Source organism: Molothrus aeneus, chromosome 2, assembly GCF_037042795.1.
Source record: "Molothrus aeneus isolate 106 chromosome 2, BPBGC_Maene_1.0, whole genome shotgun sequence".
Classification (NCBI taxonomy): domain Eukaryota; kingdom Metazoa; phylum Chordata; class Aves; order Passeriformes; family Icteridae; genus Molothrus; species Molothrus aeneus.
Genome location: NC_089647.1, coordinates 96,926,993 through 96,949,872, shown reverse-complemented (window position 1 = coordinate 96,949,872; position 22,880 = coordinate 96,926,993). Strand labels below are relative to the sequence as shown.

The following is a 22,880-nucleotide window of genomic DNA, read 5'->3' as shown; positions in this document are numbered from 1 at the left end:
CCCCATTCCTACGGAATTCAAGCCTCAAACCAGATAAAAATTGGTATACATTAATTATTTTTACACTCTTCAGCAGTTGCTGAAACTTTCCTAAGGGCAAAGGGGAAACTTCTACACAGCTATACATGGATTTTCCTTACTACAAAAAACACTCTTATAGCATTTTCAAAATCTGATCAATATTTTATAATTGTGGTAAACCTACAATAAACTCAGTACACAAGACACACACATTCCACTCCTGCTAGCTGGGAATACAGGGATTGGCTCAAAAATCAAAATAAAAAAATTAACAACCCTATATGAAAATCCAATACTTATTTCAAAAGTAAAAAATATCACCACACATTTCTGGTTTGCAGAGCAGAGAATGACAAATACAGGAATAATTTCACAGTGGACTGCAATTAAGATATCTCATAATAGAATTACCATTTTCCAGGAATCAAGAAACAGGTTCTGGGCATATGGCCCATGTAAAACTAGTGAAGTCAAAGTGTGCCATTGAAATGTTCAGGTCCCTAACAATCCCTTGTTAAACTGCTGACAAATATGAGAAGCTGGACCAAGCTGCATCTTCTGTCCATTTAATAAAGATGCCTTGACCCACTTACAAAGAGTTTTATATGTTTTCTGACAAGATCTATGATGAAAGCCCACTGAACTGAGTGCTCCATCTCCATGTGGAAGAGCAGGGAGAGAAGCAAGCAGCAAGGCATGTGTGCTACAACATGTACACATGGAGGAGAACATGGGAGGGCTCTGCTAAAAGCCCTTCATGAAAACCTTCCTGTGTCATGTGATTAGTGGTATATACTGAAGCTGGGGGATGGATGGAGAAGTATGGAAAGGATAAACATGATTCTCCTGTTAAGAAACCAACAAAAGTAAATGGCACTCTTGCTTATAAAAGTTTTAGTATTTAGTTTGTTGAGCAAACAAGAAAGGCTTAATTTTACCTCCCTCCTATTCTGTAATTAATGAGAATGAAACTAATTCTAGCAAAATCATGAATGTGACAATCACTTGTGGCACCAGATAAAACCAAATTATTTAAAATGAAATGAAATCTCTAATTTGTCTAAGTAGCACAGCTGTTGGATTCAGCAGCTGTCTAGAGGGTGAGGGAAGGGCTCTCTGCAGGCACACCAAGCCCCTGGCAGTGCAGAGCACATTGAATGGTGCAGAGGGAGGCTGAAACAACACAGAGGTAATAGAAAACACAACAGCCCCCTCAAAAGCAGTGCCAGCCATGCCTGCTCTGAACCATAGGTGGAAATCTCTCATTCTTAGCAACTAAATACAGTCCTAATAATTAAAAATAATTTCTTTGGGACTGGATTATCAAGTTCACCCTAGGAGCTGATTTTTAAGCAGAGAGCTGACTTGGACAGGAAAGGTTTGCACACCACTGCATTACTGGCTTAGGTAAACAGAGTTAAACTACATCACTTTACTTGATCAAACAGAACATTTCCTCCAGCTTATCCATACTGGGAACAATTATTAAAATATTTTCTGCCAAGTTACTAATGAGATGAATGCAATGATATTACTGCAGGACAACACTTCATCCTACCACACATCCTACCACACAAATGTCAGATCATCAGTGTAGTATCTAGGGAATTATGGCAACCTTTGTTCAGAAATAAAACACCAAAGGATGGGGATGAATAAGGGCCTCCCTCCCTTGTGACAAGTAACTTCCAGTGAATCCACCAGCCTAATTAATTATCTCCCAGAATCATTATTAATTTGGGAAGCAGGAGGAATATTTTGCTGTTAATGAAAACAAAGGGGGAGGAAAAGAAAAAAGAAGGTGTGTGTATGTTCCTTCTCTCTCAAGACAAACCCAAATTCTGGATCTAAATTTCAAAAATTTGGAACAACTAAAACCACCACCAGCTTCAGCAGGATACATAAGCACTCCTGTTTCTTTTTACATAGTGAGAAATAGAGAAGGACCTCAAATGGAAAATGGTATTTTGAAAAACCTCCTCAAAACTTCTCCCTTTGAGACTTTCCAAAACACACAACAAGTTGCAAGAAGCACCTAATATGAAGTACCTAAATTCACAGGTGTGCACTTAACTCATCCCCACAAACAAGCAAAAACCCCCCAGAACCAAAAGAGGCTGATTTTTTCCAAGTGATCCTGCACATCTAGAAGGCCTTTTATTGGAGGCTGTTTAGTCAAACAAATTCACAGTTAATGTAATGAACAGAACTCAGAGACTCCCATTACACTTTTAGAAATGTCTTTTACCTTCTTCTCTGACAAGTCATGATCCAGCTCATCTTCAGAATCATCCTCACTCTGCTGCTGTTGCTGCTGCTCCTGCATGTCCTTCATTTTAATCAGCAGCTCTGCCTTTGGTGCAGATGTGCTGTAGTAGGTAGAATTGGTTGTCAGGGAGATGGCAGATGGTGCACTCTGCTCCTCTTTCCTGGGAAAAAGTCAAAACTTTCATTAGCTGCCTTGACACCCTAATCAATGAAAAAAAAGGAGAATGTTTTAGAGCCATCATTTCCCCAAGCAAGCAGGGGGTTCAAGAGAAAACAATTACCTATATAAATAAGATAAATCAACAGTCTGAGAATAAAATCTGTATGAATTCAGTACATGCTCAGCAAAAGTTACAACTGAAACCATGCAGAAGACCATACGTCATTACAGAAACTGAAATGCATCAAAGATATTGCAGCTGGAAACAAAATGGTAAGTTACATTTTACAAAGTAGTGCAAAAAAATCTCAGTGTCATAGACAGTATCCTTTTGGATTGGGACAGTACAATTTTTGATTAGGGGATCATAAACTTCTTGAGAAGGATACAACTTATCCAATAATTTGGATCGAGAAAACAAAAAAACAAAACATCAATGTGGATGGAATTCAATTATTTTCTTTCTTTGATCTCATGCACTTCTAGGAAATGCCTCATGCCCACTTCAAGGTGTCATCACAAATTTTCATCACATAAAAAAGGCAAGAATATTGTTCCTTTTCTATCCAGTTACTAGACTGGATGATCTTGGTAAAATATGTAATCACAATGAAATGACAAAAGTTAATTAATTCATAAGTTGTCAAAAACTGGCTTTCAACCATGTCTTGGAAATCTTTCATATTGTACAACACTGTTATTTCTGTCATTAACGGTATCATTAGAAGTATATGCTTGACTACTATTTTATCACAGAAGTCTCAGAAAAGACCTCCACAGAAGGAAGACTCACCTCCAGCCCCCATGGAATACTGACACACTCTGGATAGCAGCTTACAAAGACATACCAGCTTACAGAAGGTAATACTCACTTCTCTTCTGAAAGTTTTGGAGAGGGAACTTTTGGCAGAAGCTTCCTGCGCTGCTGAGCTTCTTCTAGGAGATGTTCATCTTTAGGGAATATACCAACCATCAGATCCATTGTTGTTTTTATTTTCACATTAGGATCTAGTATGTCTGCTAGAGATTTATCTCTTCCCACAATTTCTCTGGCGAGTTCCTCTGATTTCCAGTCTTCTAAGGTCTTTTCTTTGGCCTTTACATAGCTGGATGCTTGCGTGGCAGCACTGCTGTCCTTCAAGTTGCTCCCAGGTTCTTCAGCTGGTTCAGGGTCAACTGGTTTGGTTCTGGCTTCTGGCTCTGGCTCTACACCTTGCCTGGTGTAAGCACAGAATCGTGAATAGGATTGCTCAGAAGTGCTGAGTGTTTTAATTTGGTCCTTTTCCAAACCACTGGGTAATGCAGGAGGCTCCATGGTACTGACAAGGCTCTGCCGACTCTCCTTCTCTGCACTGCTCTCAGAATGAACTATCTTGATGGGAACCATTTTCACTGTAGTATTGTTGTCTATAACCCTTTCAATTCTGGAAAATAAATAAAATTCATCCTTAGAAATGGAAGAACCATAAATCTCAATTCCTATCTGCAAATCAGAGGGAAAACCCAAAAAGACAGGTAAGAGAGTGAGATAATGGACTACTCCTAGCACTGTATCTCAAACCCTAAATCTACACTTTCTTTTCTGCCCACAAATTTTAAATGGTATCATTAGCTCATTTGTAAGGGATCCCAACATCAGCCTTGTACAATACGCATGACACAGAACTTCTGTTTGTTTCCATGAACACGAGGGTCCAATCTCAGCAGCCAGGCCCCAGATTTCAGGCAGCACTACTGAATCACCTTTTACCCCTTTGCTGCCACAGGCACAGCGGAACACACGCCCTCAGCCCACCCTCACTGCCTCACACAGACCCAACAGTGGCCTCCCCCCCTTGGCCTGACAGGCAGCTGAGCTGCCTGGGGAGTCTGTGATGCCCTCACATCAATTCTCAGCTCTTCCAAGGCAAGAGACAACAGACCAGATGGGAGCATCCCACAGGCTAGGTTTTTGCTGAGCTACAAGAATAAAAAGAATCGTACATGGGAAATCTGGAAATCATTCAAAACTTAATTACATGGTTTAAAAAAATCTTCACTTATAAAATTTCACATATGACATAGAAGTTTAATAAATAGATCCTACCATAATGTTCTAGATTTCCACTTAAAGAAGAGAAACCAGTCATTGAAAAGGATAACACACAATTCTGGATATTCTTTTTAAGAGAAGCCTGTAGCAGAAGTTCTGTACTGCACAGCACAAAGGGCCACCTTAGCCATTCAGTAAGGAAAGGTATTTAATGCAGATGCTAACTTAGATTTTTAAACTGGACAATAACATGTTAAATAACATAACAGAAACATCTCTAGCATATGTAAACCATATAAGAAACTGAAGTCTAGTTTAGTGGTTCTGAGTTTGCAGAAAGTTTAAAATTATTGTCACAATGTGGGTTTGGAACCTCTACAGCAAGGAAAGGAACATTGCCTACTAGCTAAAATATCTGGTTTCATCTGGCTGGGTAGCTTGCTGCCTTTCAGATAAGTGACCAAGACATACTACAGCTATTTTCCTCTAAGTGTGTACCTTTTCCACTGTTGGTAACAGCAGAATCTGTTTGACTTGACAATTTTGTATCTTGTATTTTAAAGGTACATTTGCCTCGGAATGAACGTGCAGCCCCCCCAGTAGGTATTTACTTTCCACAAGTGCTTTGTGGATATGCTGTGACATACTGATCCAACTCCTGGGGCAGGTTTCCAGCCCATGCTGAACCTCCCCACTCCATTTCATCAGGCTGTTTTCATTCAAGGGGACTGTCACTTTGAAGAGCTCATTTCTGTGCCCACTGCTTCGACCCAGCTCCCCAGCTGCAGACTGGGACTCTCCTCCTGACTGCAGCAGAGCTGGGCAGTGCCCAGCCACCACTCCCAATCCTTTCTTTTGCTTATTTTAATTAAAGCCCACACATTTGAAGCTCCATTAGAATGTGAAGAGGAACATATTTTGGAATTTGGGGGAAATAGAAGATAAATGCATGTATGGGAAAGAAGTGAGCTGAGTGCAATTCTTCATCTAAAATGCACAGCATCTGTTTTGAGACTTTGAGTACATTCCTCTCAGCCTAGTCAATAACTTTCCAAAAACTTAAGGCATCATTAAATCGATCACTGTCAGTAAAAGCAAAGACAGTTCAACACCAGGTGCTTCAAAAATTCTGTTTCTGCAATCACTACCCTGCTGATTTCTGAAGCTTTGCCATTTGTGGGAAAGCAGCATGAAATTTTGACTTGCAGCAACTCTGCTTGTGGACATTCCAAAGCTTAACCCAACCACAGTCCCTCCTTGACGTTAGTTTAGGTTTAGTGGAAATCTGTTGATGCACTCTTTTCAGCTTTGCTGCTGCTAAACAGCTGTTTTTGGCAATAGCTGAGTTGTGTACACCACTGGTGTACAGTACACCATCAGCACAGCACACAGTAATGTTCTATCACTGTGGGAAACCCTGCACACACACTCACTTTGGCCTGCCGATGAACAAGACACTTCTCTTAAGAGAGTACAAAAGCTATAAGCTAACACCATGCAACATTAGCTGCCCCAGCATGCAAAGAGGCATGTCCAAACACTCCTACACAAGGAGCCAACAGAAATTATAAGCCAAATCTGATTAACTACATATTAAGATAAACCTACTTAACATATTTTATTCATATGAAATAAACACCATATCAAAAGTTCTGAGGTATGGCCGCCACACTTGTCCTTTTTGGCCAAACCTGTTTTAGTGAGTAATTTAATTATTAACTGGGGACAATACATTGTGTGCAAACAAGAGCTGTCTGGGCCTAAGAATTTTAAATGTTAGCAAAAGATTCTCAGGGTAAGTATTTAATCTTTCAGCTATGGGCATAAAATTAGGCACACCTCAGTGCTCATTTCAATATTAAAGCTTAGCAAAAAGGAAGGACAAATACAATTGCCTTTCTACACATCCTTCGTATCTCTTCATAAAGTAATACATTAAGGAAGTCAAAGCAAAATATTAAGGAAGTCATTATTGCCATCTACCTTAGCACATGGATTCTAGGGTTCATATGACATATTGCACTTTTCATTGTAAATGATATTAATTACTTCATGTTAAAAACACAGCAGAATGAAACCTCATTTTTTCCTCCAGTTGTAAGGGGAAAAACATTAAGGCTTATTTAGGAAAAAAAAGTGATTCATGTTTTCATGTCATTAGGCAAAATGGAAAACAGCCTGAGTTTGTTCAACCATTCACATTAGAGTAAAGCCATGCCAACTGCTTTTGCTCAGAGAAGCAACCTCTGCAAGAATTTAGAGGTTTTGTTTTCATTCTTTAACCATGAATTATAGTGCTGAAGGATTTATGAAAACCAAGATTCCTGAGCTTCCTGGAAGAGTGTGTTATCTTGTGGGAGAATAACCTTTTATGATGTTAGCAGCATATGACAGATGCAGCAAATCCATTAATTCCAGTCAGTTGTCCAATTCTGAGTTTATCTACCCTGGGAAACGACTGACAATCTCCTACTGAGTGTTCAGTCCTTGTCAACATAAAGTGTTGAGGACCCCTCCACAGACAACCTGAAGTGCCACATTTCACTGTAAAAGCAACATAAAACCAGTCATGATTTGGCAAGTGTATATTACTCTGTGTGTTTTTAAAACAGATGTTCTCACAAAGGATCCAGCTTCCCTTCCCACATCTGCTTTGTCCCTCCCTACACTGATTCATGTTTATATACAGACTCAGGTAGGGGAAATGATGACAGGGACTTTTCTGACTTTGCCTGTACATTCAGAGGAAAATCCCTTAGACCGTCCCCTTTCATTTTCTACTAACTACCAGGTGTAACACCTGGGCAGCACAAGTCAACTAAAAGAAACCACAGACCAGCTGAAGGACATTAATGGTACCAAAAGGAATTTCACACAAGTCTGTGGTCTGTAAAATATGCTGCAATGGCTCAATGCTTAATGAACTTGAAGAATGTGTAAAGAAAATGAAAAGACAATCAATAATAAGGTCTAAGTGGGCAAGAAGTGTTAACAAAATAGTAAAGGAGTTACATCTAGTACCTGGCTGGGTTCTCATCCTGTAGGGACACAGGAGGTTTATCAGTGAGCTTCTGTGGTGCAAACTGGGGAGAAGGGGACCTTGATGACTCCATGCCAGGTTTTTGAAGATACCGATACTTGGAAGACTCAGACTTAAGGTGTGTTTTTTCTTCTAAGTGCTGACAAACATTCTCTGTGGATGACACTTTCTGGAGCTGCTGGGGATTAGCACTCTTCAGTCTTCCATTGAAAGCTGCAGGGCTCTGACAGAGAGAGGATTGACTGGCAAAGATCTGGGTGGAGCTGGGGGATGAGGACAGGAAGGGCCGGCCAGGTGCCACCAGCAGGGATTCAGAAGAGGTGCCGAGCGACGGTGCAGAAATATCTGGTCGTCTGTATTTGTCTCTTTTAGGCGGTGGTGGCCTCTGAGGAGCAGGTCCACGCTTCTTGTTCAGCGGCACTGGCTCTGTTCTATGGTTTTCCTCTCCTTTGCCCCAGGACTGACAGGAGTGGTTCTCTTTAGAGGTCTGTGGCTCAGAGCAGGGCAGGTGAGGCAGGCTACGATCCTTGCTCTTCTCATTCACATTTTCCTGAGAGTACCGGTAGTCACTAGGCAATGTCCCAGACCTGCCCCGACTCTCGTGAGGCAGAACTGTAGGTTCTTGCACGTGCAAAGGTCTGACAGACGACTTCCACTTGTGGCCTAAATTCTGGTCCAGTTGATCACTCTTCTCTTGTGGGCTTTCCCTCAGGTCCCCTGTGTCAGCTTGCCTAAAGAAAAGAACATGCTTTTAGTATGCTGCTGATTTATTTCCTTTGGTGCAAGGCCGATGCACCAACCCAGGAAGCTTGAGCACCGAGATCACATCCAACACTGAACACCAACTCCTCCAATCTATGGTAAGTGTACAGCACAAAAACATCCTCTTATGTATGGGCACACATGGTGTACTTAATCTAACGTGATGAGTCAAAACATAATGTCAGGCTAAATTAGGGTATGGAGCGCCACAGGACGCGACACAACCTCTGGGTAACCCGAGGCACTGCACTGTGCACAGCGTAGTTAAATGCACAGCCAAACAGCAAATGTTGGTAGAAAACAAAACCGTCTCCAGTTTTATTTAATTCTAAAAAAAATTCCAATTTAATTCTCTTCTTGCTCCATAGTCAGTAACAAAGCATGTGAAACATGCTTGCTTATCTAGGTGCAGTAATACTTCAGTAACATTTTAAAATGTGAACTGAATACCAGGAACTTTAATTATCAATCTGGAGGTTGAATTTTTGTGTGTCTGCTGAAAAATTAAATGAGAGCAAACAAAATGTTTGCTGAAGCTAAAAAATTGGGGAAAGTCACTATCTCCTGAATTAAGGCAGAAAAGAAAATTTAGAAATTTATTTTCTGGTCAGATTTATTTTAAGGTTGAACTTCTTTTGCCCTGTCAGCACAAATGACAAACAATGGCCAAAAAGGCCTTATCTTATCCTAAATGGTTTTGGGTTTATTCCAGTTTCACACTCTCTCTCTAGTCAGGAAACAGCCTTTCGCAGTTCCATGCTTGTCCTTTGCCACACAACACGTAGAACATTTGTGCTCACCAGAAAAGACAAAGTGGGGAAGGAGCAGAAGGCAGGAGAAAGTACCTCTGGAGCCCCGAGAGGAGACTGGTTTGCCCTCTGCTTTAAAGGAGGCTGAAGAGACATTATGAGCTTAGAAAACAAGCTGCAACAAAGAAGTCAAAGGCTTCAGAGAGTTACTAATGTAAATTATGCTACTGACAGTGCTGGTCTCTGTATTTTTAAATAGTAATCCTGTAGTGATGCACTGCCCAAGCCTTCTTTTGAGGTAACTCTGAAAGAGGCATCTTTCCCAGCCTATTTGTAAAATAAAGTTTAGTTGAATTTTTCAATGTAAACATGTTATTAACATCACTGTACCAGTTTTGAGATTGTCTATAGGCAGTTAACACCAGTGTGTAGGAAAACAAAATTTGAGATAAAAGCACATACATGAAATAACTATTAAAGTCTGTTGTAAATTCTAGAAGAAAGAAAAAATTACACACTGCATTTGTATTTTAATTAAATTAAAACAAATATTTAAAATGAAGTATTTTATGGAAAGATGACTGATTAGATGTGGATTCCTGAGAAGTCACATACACAATCTTTCTCTCTCTCTCATGTGAAGTGTAAACCCTAAAATTCGACTTTAACCGGTAAATTGTAAATTTAACATGAATGAAGAGATTAGTGTAGTTGACATTCAAGTCTCTTCATATTGCTCTCACCTAAGAGTAGTTGGTTAAGACAACTTCAGGTTGTCTGACAAATTCAGAGTCAATTCTGATTTACAGAACAGTATTTATCGACTCCTCCTTTGACAGTAGATGAAGGACAGTCTTGTGAAGTAGAAAATTATACAAAAGGCCCAAAAGACCAATACTATTCAGGTTTGGTTACACGGCATCTTGGCATCTCAAGAGTCAGCTCATTTTCCCTAGTGAGTTCAACGTAAGCAGAACCAGGCCTGTAAACAGATCCACTAATTTTAATGGAAATATTTACCAAATGAAGACTGCAGGCCTTACATATGAAATACTGTGCTTAAACCAGCATTTTTCATTGTCTAGATAACCTATGAACAGCACAATTTTCTCCTTGTTAACCCGTGCAAAAGCTCTTCAGTCCTCCCAATTCATCTTCACATCCATAAGCCACAACAAAGAACAGTGCAACACAGATGCTCTCAGATGCACAGAAGAATCAAGGGTATGACACAAAATGTTGCAAAGACATCAATTACATGCATTACCTCAGCCAGTTTGCAAAGTATGCCATGAACTTGGCATGCACATTGGGATTGGGAATGCTGGTGGAAGCAAACAGGACAGAGAACATCACCAATCTGACACATCTGCATATACAAAACGTGTAACCAATATATTGGTGTGTATATATATATATATATATATATATTTATCTGGCTCAAAAATAATGAATGCTCTACCAGTCCTGTCACTTTCCAAAACTGAGCAAAAGGACATAAAGAATTACAGCAGAGAGAAATTTAGAGATGCCATATTTGCAAACATGGAGATAAAATTCAGAGATTACACACATGACTTCATACAGCTTCCACAAAATTAATAAAAAATTTTGCAGCGCCACACAAAATGGGTCTGAGGAGAGGTGGTGGCTACATTCAACACTGAAGCTAAACTGCATTCAGTGTGAGTGCATCTTCATGCAAAACATGCTCATCACATTATCTTGGAGAGATGTAAGCTTACTGTTCAGAAAGGAGGAAAAGAAAACAAGCTTCAAGCCCCAGGAGAACACAGTGCCAAGAACCTGCAAAGGTGTTACATTATTATCAATACTGAGAAGTCCTCTAAACTTCTTGTTATTTGTCAGTGCATTATGTATAATCTGCCCAGAATACAGCTGGTTTGGAAATGAGGCCCATAGGATTATGCAAAGATAACATACCACTGAAAGGAACTCATCATTTATAACCAAACATCACAAAGTGAGAGACAGAACAGTTTTAAATCATCTGAAAACATGACAATTGACTTAATTACTATTTTCATTCTAGATAACAAACCAGCCAACATCAAAAACATTAAACTCTTAGTTATCTTCAAACCCAAAGCTCCCCCACTCCCATAATACAATGCCACAATTACCCCAGTTGCAGGAGCCTTTCTGAGACAACAGAACGGGGAAAGCTCACAGCACATTCCCCACCCCAGCACGGCACATTACAGCTTTCACTGCCAGGCAACTTACACCAGTCACTTAACCCCAGCTGCAAAGCAAGTGTAATTAAGAGTCTTATGTTATTGCTACAAAGTAGTATTCAGCAAGGGTGAGTCTAGTACAGGAGTCTAACATGAGTCTTTTCTACCACATTTGTTTTTAGTATTTTGCTGTAGGAGCTTTCATATCTAAATGGCAGGAGGCAGAAAACCAATGCAGGCTTCTGACTGAAAAGAAGGAATTGCTTCGTTACACAAACCAGTCCTTCATATTTTTGAGAAGCTCTCATTTAGCAGAGGGCTCAGCATTCCCAGAGGGGATCTGTGTAGAGAGACAAGAGGCTGAGCACTCATCAGTGAATGCAGGAGGAGCTCTGCTCTGTGTCTTGCACTTTCCCAGTGGCCACAGCCACACCAGCATCACCTACTGCAGTGGGGGTGGCAATGTGGATCTCCATACTGGCACAAAGTACTTTCTACCTAAATGGACAAGTACCTCTCTCAGTTTCCTTCTGGCCCCATTAGCTTGGGGCATACACACTCAAGACTGAAATATTAAAGGCCATGTAAAGAATAAGCTGGGCAAAAACCTCCCAGGTCTCATCCCCAGCCTGGACACCTCTAGTCCCCCAAGCAAGACTACAACAGGCTATTCCAACAAACCAGAGAGAGGTAACAGTAATGTGAGCTCTTGCATGAAGGTTAAACCATATACACATACACACACATTAACCTGGGGCCTGCCAGTGGAGTCAGTGAGCATTTACAAAAATGAATCATTATGCATAGATGCCTATCAGAAGAATAACATTTTTGGTTGCCATAAAAAACAACTCCAAATAATTTTCTTCATTTGCCCCATACTCAAGACTTGACTAAATCTGGATAGAGAGATAGCCAATGTTGTATCTCAATAAATGAAAGTGATTTCAATAAACTCAGTGTGTTTGATTTTTATCTGTCTGATTTACAGTTTCTTGAGAACACTTCAGGCCAACCCAAACAGTGCCACGAGATGCTTCAACTTCAAAATCCCAGACTAGATAAGCTTTGCAAAAATGCATTAGCCAACATTTGAAAAATGTATCATTCGTTAAAGACCTGACCTCTGTGCAAAAGTTTCACCATAAAACATAAGCACTGTTATGTAACCAATGATATGCCCTGCACTAACTCACTGGCAAAGGAGAGCAAATGGAGTGGCTGTTTCTGATTTAATTTAAATTCCTTCTCAAGAAATACAAGCTACACTGGAAAAAGGCCTTCATACCTGAGTATGACTCTACCATAAAAGTCCTCCCCCTACAAAAACAAACACTCTCAAAATAAAGGCCACAGTTTTGCAGTCCCTTCAAAGAGACCATATGCAGATACTCTGCCAGAAGAGGCAGTCTCCTTCTTAGACACTTTGAGCTTGCTCTCCTGCTCTCTCCAGCATACTAGCAGTAGGAATTGTACAGCCCCACAGAAAACTGGATCAAGGACCTGACCTGGCTTGAAACAGATAACTATGTGGCTTAAAGCAATTGGGAAATACTGTCTTTGCATATGACAAAATCCTGTTTATAGGCACAGCTCTTGCCAATACTTTTTAAGCTATGAACTTCATGCGCTGAAACTATGTTTTCATTGTGTATTTTTCTGTCACATGGCACACTGGGATCCAAAAGCACTTCTGCAATAATCCACAAATAAAGGGTAGTTTCTTCTATCCAGTATAGTTCTGCTTGAGACAACACAATGCTATGAAGTTAGAATGGGGTTTCCAAGACTGTTGGAAATTCAGGAAAAAATTTGCCATCTAATGCCACATTTTGATCCATATTGATAAGCACTAACTAATGCATGATGGGTGTCTTCTATTATTTCAGAAACTTTAAAGGTTCAAAAGCATCAGTTCCCCTAAGAGAAGGCAGGTGGAAGGCAAGTGGGATATGCTAGGCTATCTCAGGTCTCACGAGATACCTGTGTTTAGACAACCATTAAGCCAACCAAGTTTAGCCAACTTAGAATGAAACCTGAGTTCTCTGAGGACTACAACTTGACTCAGGACTTCATTTGCACAGAGATGTCTCCCTTCTGTTACTTATCTTTTTTTTTCAGAGGGTCCAGGACAACTTAAGCCCTTAAAATGGTTTTACTATTGGAATACTCAGGAGACACTGACAACACAGCACCACAGTTTGGACATGCAATACCAGGGCAATTGTTTCACCCCTGGCTAATTTTCTGATGAACTCTCTATCTGCTTTCACTACTGAGTCAGTACAGCACACACTATCTATCCATCAGATAGCGACAATGTAACGTATTCCAAAGATGTTATATGAGAGCTTTATGAAAGTACTTAGAAATCTTAAAAGATAAATGCAGAGAATAAAGAACCCTCTAAAGAACCATGATGGCTGTACCCTAACAGTCATGCCATGAAGAGGCAGAGCATACAAGCCACTACAAAGAAGCAGAGCTGTCCACTGCCTTGGTCTGAAGAGGCAGATGATGGCAACCAGCATCCAAGAAACACTACTGAAGCAAACGGTCCTAAACCAAAACACGTATTAAGATGAAAAGAATAATGAATACTGAGTGATGAGGGAATGCTTTCTCTCTCTCAAGGGGGAAAAAAAGGCCTGTCAGAAGACAACTGAAGGTACAAAACTAGTAAGATATTTCACAAAGTATATCCCACAGCACATCACTGGTACGCTACAACCTGTTTATCATGGTGCGAGTGTTGGTTCTTCGATTCTGTCTCTGAAAGCCTGTTAACATTATCTGTGCCTCAGTGGCAGCTATCTGTTTAGTCAGTCACACTAAATACAGCTTAGTTGTTGCACCCAATGTGATAAAGCAAAATGTCACTCTACCTTAACAACCCTTGCATTATCACCTGGCTTTATCACAGAATGAAATACAATAACAGACACTGCTTGCCAGTCCATCGATCCCACCAGAATTTCGCTCCTGTCCTGCCTGCATGGCAACATACACACTGCAATGAGTTTTCCTATCTCATTCTGTCTCTCTAAAAATGTTACCTCTTTCCCCATGAAAATCAGAAATAAATAAATAACAAAGAACACATCCACTCAAATTCTGCAGTAAATAGACAAAGTTATGTTGATGGATGAATGTAGGCCAGTCATGGGTAATAGCAAAAGACATAGGCCCATAACAAAAATAAAACCTGATTAAAATTATATTTCTTACAGCAGCACAGGGGAAGAATCTTGTGGGAAAGGGCAGGGGGAGCGATGCTTTCCTTTCCTTAGTTCAGAAAACAAAAGCCCCTCCTCCATTCTGCTGCACATCAAAAATAAACAATAAAAGGTAATTTTTATGGCTGCATTCTTATTATCTATTGCATGACTCTCCTAGCACGCAGGGGATTACCTGCATGGAATTAAAATTACCTCTACTCAAGTCAGCCAGTTAATGTGTTCAGTACTTACACACTGAATTCAATCATCAGAATATCCCAACAGTATAACGAGAACCATCATATTACACAAATGGCAACCATTGCAGAGACAAAAGACAATATTTTCCAACACTGCTAACAAGGAAATCACAGTCACATTAAAAAAAAGCTCAAAGAAGAATAATTGTTTTGTCAATTTACTAAAAAACCCCCTACATTCCAGTTGCCACTCCTTTGATTTTTTTTTTCATTTAGACTTTTTTGTCCTGATAATGCTGTTGCTATTTTCTTGTTGCTATTACTACTGAAAACAGCTGCTTGCAGCTGAACAAGAATTAGGTAACAGAAGACAAGCTATAAAATGAAACACTTTATGAATAACAACTAGGTCACCTGGGATTCACAGGCATTCTCTCACCAAAAAAGAACACATAGCTAGCTCATCTCTAAAGGAAAAAAAAATCCTAAATCAGTTATTTAAATTAATTAGCATGCACACATTTCAATAGCCATCTCTTCACTCTGAGCCACACTCACCCGCTTGCTTCTGATAGTCACATCCAATTCTCTTAGACTCCCAGCTAACAGCTCCTGCTGCTGTGGAAAGGTCTCCGTGCAAGCCTGTACTCACAGTAACAGGCTTGCCAGGCAAATAACAAGATGAAAAGCTCTCGCACCACCCCTAGCCGAGAGGAACCCTGAGCCTGGCACCCTGAGCCACAACAACAGCACTGCAGCCCTCAGTCCAGAAAACAAGTATTTTCCAAAGGCACTGCCTTCTAATTCCAGTGTGCATGATGCCAACTGTGAAAACAAAAGCTGCTAAAAACAGCGCGTGTGTGCGAGCATATGCACACAGAGCATCTTAGCTGGAATTAACTCACGTTTTCCCCCTGTTCTCCCAACCCATCAGCAAACACAGCAGTCGATTGCACTAAGCAACATAAAATTCTGTACCAAGCATTGCAGCATTGCTAATTTGCTACTGTAGCTTTTGCTGATAGAGGCAGAAGATGCAGCCTATTCTCAAAGACCTGAAGAACAAAAGAAATACTGTATGAATTAACACTGCAAATTTCTGTTCACAACTGACAAAAAATGGTAAATAAGGCACACACTTCTAGCCATTTCTTTCATGCTTTAACACTAAAGACAAGACAATCTTACCAGAATTTACAGCTTTTTACCCATATTCACTGGATATGTGAGCTTTGCATCCCTGCAAATGTGCCAGCCAGTTTGAAAGCCTTGCAGAACTGAATCTGTCTCAACCTCTGCGTCTCATTTACTGTAACACAGAGGATTTTCAAAGCCATGCCTTACAACAGCTGGCTTGTTTTTGCCTGCTTCCTATGATTGACAAGTTCATACAAGCTCTGTCAACTTTAACCTTGATAAGTGAAGGCTTAGTCTGTATTGTATGTTACATCACCAGAAACTTCTGACCTCAGGGAAAAGATCTCAGAGACTTCAAAGCTTTTCCTTTCCCCCACCCTCACCTCCTGGATTTGCTTATTAAAAAAAAAAAAAAAACCAACAAAAAAACCCCCCAAAACTTAAAAGTCCTTTAATTTTTTAAGGGTTTTCATTTGTGAAAATCATGATCTGCATGTCCACAACTACAGCTCTGCAAGTTTTAACTATTTACAATGATTTTAAAAGATCAGTGTGTCACTAGGTTCCTTTCTGAACAACACTCAAATAACCAAGTCTAATTCTAGAGAAGAGAGTTCATCAACAGCCCTCCAGCCTGAATTTTTTTGCATGTGTTGTGTGTACAGGCGCCCTCTCTTGCAGGAGATTCTGCAGGGAAAGAACTGAATGCTTTCATGCTGCATGAACACATTGCCACCCCCACGCTCCATCTTTAGAAGGCATCATGGCTTTCATCAGAGCAAAGCTCAAGCTCCTTTCAATTTATCTACAAGAACACATTAAAGACTTAATAGAAAAGTTGTGGATAAGGCTTTAATATGTATGAAAAGATAATTTTAAAGATGACCCACTTTAAGAGGAAAATGTTATTTAAAATGTACACAAAACCACATAGAGCAGCCAGATATCCAGTAAATAACCTCCCCTAAAATTTTTCTGCCTATTTGATTTCAACAGAGAGAGAAAATGACTTCAAGAAAAAATTCCAGTTTACATAATACAATACAACTGGTTAACAGACTGCAGCAAGTCTGGCTGGTCCATGCAGAGAAATGGAAGCTATAGCTGCCACATTACTTTTTAGCACAAAACTTCACTCACATTTACTGATATAAACAGTCTCCTGCGTGACAGCAAACCATAACCATGTTGCCTAAGGGCTTATAGCAGAAAGTGAACATTTCACAGGCTAGCTTTTAGTACCAGAACACCATAAAGCCACTCCATATGTCAGAAATGCATGAATTGCTACACTGAGGAGACAAATCAATCACCTATTTCCAATTATGCTTTTCATCAAGCAACTTAAGGGAAAATAAAATCTACAATGAATCAGCACATGATGCTTTTATGACTTTAACCACTGGAGACTACATCTTACATTATCTCTAAATCTCCATACTCAACAGGGCTACATGAAGATAGCTGAATTTCAAGCAATGCAACAAAAAATATCTTTAGATGGTTTTCATTCTAATCTTTTTTCCAGGAAAAGCAGTAAGATCAAACCAGAATACAAAAATGAACTAATGTGTACAAATTTATCTGTTTCTCTCTCCACAAACACTTCTGTGTGTTCTTTCACTCACACTCAAGTTCAGAATAATGTTTAGGACTTCTTCCAGCTACTCATGCTTGGTAACACCTTTAGGGGCAGAGGAGGAAACTTTCCTTAAGAAGAAACCACCCTCCAACACTTCCTTTTATCAGCCCATGATGGCCTCACATACCCCTGGCTGACACTGCATGCAAAGGGAGAACAGATGTGCCAGGAGCAATTAAAGCAAAAATAATTTTACTTGGTAGCAAAAAGCTGCAAGTAGAAAAAAGGGATATGTGAGATAGGGTAGCCACCCTCAAGTTTAGAAACAGGGATTCAAAGTTCACCTAATAAAGGTAGAGGGAGAGTCCACATTTTCAAGGGTGTGGAGAATGCACCAATTGGATGGGGGAGAAACAGGGCTGTATTACTGTAGTAGTGTAAACCAAGCACAGGTTTTGGAGGCAGTCCAGCACCCATTACTGAGCTGCTGGTGAGCCCGAGTGGAGCATCGCAGTGATCTGCAGGACGCACACCTGACAGCCGCCGGCTGCCAGCAGAGTGAGGAATGGGGAGGCAGTGGCAGGAGCCTGCAAGTTCCAACAATTTATTTAGCCACAACCAGCCTCCAAATCCCAAAATAATGCATTTGTGATGCTTATGAAGATGCCCACACATCTCTCAGCTCATCTAGCCTGGAAGTTTTAAAATGGACAACAAGAGGAAGAAAAAGACTACAAGTGGGACAATTTATCATGCAACTTCTGCCTTGATCCTGAGGCATGGGAAGAATCTGGTTCAAAACTTTACTATTTGAAGAGCTACCCTGTGCCAGTGGCCATATGCATTTAGAGAAATCTTTTTTGAAAGATTAAGAATCCACACAGTGGTATTTAATTCTGAAAAAGACATTTCCATGCATGAGATGAATATTTTTTAAGATAACAAGCCAGATGGTATAATGCTAAGAGATAACATGCAACTGAAGATACAATATATGAAACTCAGAGGAAATGTGTAACACCTACTGAAACACCCAACCACCGTTCTTCCTTCCCTCTCTCTGCCCTCCTCTAAAGGTTGAATTAAATAGGAATTAAAAGGAACATCCCCCAGAGAACTTAGGTCCTACTCAAATGAGGAAAATCCAGAACTAACCTAGCAAAGCAGATGCATAAGCAAAATATGGTAAATAAAGAAATTTTAAAACAAAAGCTGAGGTACAAATCCTTAGAAGTGTTAGGATTTAAAAAAAATAGGGGAAAAAAGCACTTCTTCAAACACAGATATCTGCCAAACAGATTGGAGGGATGAAAGTACAAGAGTAAGAATACAAAGAAAATAAGGCTGCAGCAAAAAATGGACACGGTCTCCCCTTCACAACTCCACAAGCAAGAACAGCCTTTGCAGGAACTATTTTCAGATGCTGCACACCATTAGGAGTGGGCTGTCATAAGCTACCTGGGCCATATGACAATCACCTGAATCTTCCACAGGAAGTTGCTGAACTGGGATCTGTGATGCACAGCCACCCACTCCTGTAATACTTGGACAGCTGCTCGAGCACAGTGACACATTCACTGTTGGGGGAGGGAAGGTGTGAGGGTGCTGAAGAGAAAGAATGAGGGAAAGAGAGCAAGAATAAAAAAAATCTCACTATGAATCTGGAGAACTTCAGAATCATGAACTTAACATCTGAAATAAGCAAAAAAGTAGAAATTTTATTAAGAGATTTAGCAGCTGCACTAATGAGTAAAATTGACAAAGAATAATTTGGGCATGTGTAGAAAAGGTATGTCTTGGATGCACTACCAATCTTAGAGTAACTACACATAGGGACAAGAGTGATCTGGATGACAGATGCTGGATTTTTAGATGAGTTAGAAAATTAAATTAAATTTAATTTAATCTCACCTGAGGCTCTTAAAAATTTGACTCCCATGAGACAGAGTCCTCACTCATCTCATCACATCATCCACATCAGAACTCATTAGATATAGATGATTCACAAAAGGGGTGAAAAACTAGGTGGCAGCAGTTGCTGCTATGAGGAAATTATTCAGATTTAATAAATGCAAAGTAACCCACAGGAGAGATTTCCCTGTACTTCATCAACCTTTACAATGATGTAAAACAAAAATTACTGCTACACAAGAAGGAAAAGCTGAATTTCACAGACTGTTCTAGGAACATACAATCTTTGTACTTCACAGCAGTAACAAACTAAACAAACCCCCTAAGATAAAACAAAGCTCAAAGATAGGCAAACCAGCAGAGGCTTGGCAAGATACCCAGCTGCATGGCTCCTGGTTTGCCCTGCTTTTCTGTTTGCCCCTCCAAGCATCTGCTGCTGGCTCACATGGAGAAAAAAACCCTGTCTAGGTAGACCTTTGGCCTGCCTTTAAGCACTGACACCCATCAGCTGCCATTGTGCACCAGTGATTCAAGGTTCCACTGTCTCAGAGTGAGATATTTATGTAACTATTAGTAGTCAGTCACATACACCAGTACACTGAAAGTTCATGGCAGTGAAACTTGTACTAATTATAAACATTCACAGAAACCTAAGGAAGATGAAAGGTTACAGGGGTTTCTCATATATGAATAGATGCTCACTCTCCTCTATATGCACAGGAAGAGCTACAGTAGGTTTTTCCCATTTTCAAACAAAATACAAACTTTTAGCAGCCCAGACTGTACTGTGTCATTGCTATATGTCACACACAATGACAACACTGGCAAAAAAAAAAGGTCTGAGAAATGCCTTAATAATCTGTATCTCATGATAAAGAAATGCTAAGGACATGGACCTGCTGGAGCAAGTCCAGAGGAGTGCCAGGGAGGTGACAGAGGGATGGAACACCTCTCCTGTGAAGACATGATGAGAGAGTTGGAATTGTTCAGCCTGGAGAAGAGAAAGCTCTGTGGACCTTGTTAACACATGCGTGAAATGTTTGCCTAAGTAATTTTTCCACTGATTTCTAAGGAAGCAGTTGCACAAGATCATACTATTTCTTCCTCACACAGAAAAGGGAGAAAACATTTTGTTTACATAGCTCTGGTAATGGCTTGGTAAGTCCTTCAATGCCTGAGACTTACTTGTCCTGCAATGTTCAATCAGGAAAAGCAACTCACAGATTGCCTGTTAATTGCAACAATAAATGAGTAATTTATTGTTGACCTCATGAAGGTCAACAAGGCCAAGTGCCAGGTTCTGCCCATGGGTCAGGGCAATCCCAAACAGAAGTTCAGGCTGAGAATGGACCAAGACCAGCCTTGGGGAGAAAGATTTGGGGGCGTTTGTGGACAAAAAGCTCAATCATGAATTGGCAGTGTGCGCTCCCAGCTCAGAAAGCCAAATGGCTACATCAAAAGCAGTCTGGCCAGCAGGTCAAGGGAGGGGAATTCTCCCCCTCTACTCTGCTTTTGCAAAACCCCACCTTGATTACTGTATTCAGCTCTAGGGCTCCCAAAAGAAGAAAAATGTGGCCCTGCTGGAATGTGTCCAGAGGAGGGCCACTACTATGACCACAGGACTGGAACATCTCATTGAGGACAAGCTGAGAGAGTTGGGGCTGTTCAGCTGGAGAAGAAAAGGCTCTAGGGAGACCTTACAGCACCTTCCAGTACCTTAAGGGGGCTACCAAAAAACTGGAGAGAGACTTTTCACAAAGGCATGAATGATAGGACAAGGGGGAATGGCCTTAACATGGAGGGAGGCAGGTTTAGATTAGGTATTAGAAGGAAACTCTTTACTGTGAGGGTGGTGAGGCACTGGAACAGGTTATCCAGAGAAGCTGTAGACTCCCTGGAGGTGTCAATGACCAGGCTGGATGAGGCTCTGAATAACCTGGTCTAGTGGAAAGCTCCCTGGCCATGGCAGGAGGGTTGGAACTCGATGATTTTTAAGGTCCCTTCCAAACTGAACTATTCTAGGGCTTTATGATTCTTAATAAAGAAGTTTAAAATAGATATGCAACACAATGCTGGCAAAAGTTCTTGTTAACTATTTAAGGAAATGGCCCTTTTGCTACATATAAAAACCTCCAAGGCTTCAACTATTGTATTTCAGTAGCTCAGTTCCTAGTTAAGCTGATCCTAACACTGTATATTGGTACTCTGTTAATTTCTTTGACATCACAGTAAAAGAAACCCAAATAAAATGTAGAATTTAAAATTTCTGAAGTTATGAAAAACTGTAGTTTCTAAGAATCTTTCCAATGAATAATTGACACCATCTACCATTGTCTAAGGAAATGAAGAAACTAATTTGTCCAAATGTGTATTGTGGATTGTTGGGGTTTTTTTCCCCACTGTTAATCAGTCCTCATAGATATGTAAACCCCAACCCCTATAACGGTCACAAATCAGAAAAAGCTAAGAGAAATAACTATCAATATACATGTATATTATATATGTCTGTATATATATACACACAAATATCCACATATGCATGATACAGATAAACACAGACACAAATGGATGACTGGTAACTTTTAAATTCTTTTCCATCTCACTCAGTTCAGAAGACATAAGGTCAGTCATATTCCTGTGCTGCTGAAAGTCCTCCTCCTTCCTTGCACAATAATTTGCTGCTCCTCTTGGTGAGTATGGAGCCTAGATATTCACCAGGTGTTGAAAAATCTTCTTTGTAAAGAGTCTAATAAAAAACTTAGGAACATGTCTATAGGCTCCTGTTTCTGGATTATCAAAGATTTTTCTAGAACATTATACTTGGGCATTTAGGACAACTTAAGCATTAAGAAATTATTTTTATTTTGGTTTTGTATTGTAAAGGTTGTTCCTCTGTCTTCAAGAGCTCAACTCAAATAGGAGTAACTACTAAGGTATGAAAACACTGAAAGTGTTTTACAGTGTTTAATTAGAGTTGAGTCACACTGTGGTCCTACACTTAACATGCATATGCTCTTGGACTTGACATCTATTAAATGTTGAAATATTTTCTGCAGCCTGTGATCTCAGATATCCTTTTTCACTTTTTGAAGTTATGTAACTTTAATAGACATCACAGGAACAAATTAATAGAGCTAGTAGTCAAATGTTCTTAGAAAGTAAATAATGGCAATGGCTGTAAACATCTCTAGTAGATGGTAATCTTAAGTATTAGATCATAAAGCATGAGTCTTCTGATGCAGAATGACTTATGTGTGCATGTCATACTGCAGGAAGCCAGAGACTACTGGTCAGAGCATTCATTTCCTTCTTTAACTTTTTGAAAGTCTATTTCAGCTTAGAAATTGTGAAGACTTCTATAAGGAAGGCAATTATATAATCAGTTTAAGTAATCTTACAAATGCAGAAAGAGAGACATGCTTAAAGAAGCACAGACTTCAGATCTGTAAAAAGGTAAGCTTTTGTAACTAATTTGAAATAGAAAGAGGCACAACAAAAATAAAAAAGCAGCATTTTTTTGTTTTACAGATCAGCCAAACTGTATAATACTTTTAAGCTGTCCTAAAGTTAAGAACATCCATAGAATCACAGCAACCCCTCGG

At 40.0% G+C, this 22,880-nt stretch overlaps 1 protein-coding gene across 1 annotated transcript in view; it reads right to left on the bottom strand.

Annotated features, from left to right (window-relative positions):
* SHROOM2 (shroom family member 2) overlaps nucleotides 1–22,880 on the bottom strand; it is a 116,116-nt gene that overhangs the window by 9,280 nt on the left and 83,956 nt on the right. The window contains exons 6-8 of the mRNA XM_066545345.1: nucleotides 7,503–8,252; nucleotides 3,322–3,873; nucleotides 2,270–2,450 (exon numbers count right to left, since the gene is read on the bottom strand). Coding sequence (XP_066401442.1) covers nucleotides 2,270–2,450; nucleotides 3,322–3,873; nucleotides 7,503–8,252 — 1,483 coding nt within the window. The remainder of the gene's footprint in view (nucleotides 1–2,269; nucleotides 2,451–3,321; nucleotides 3,874–7,502; nucleotides 8,253–22,880) is intronic.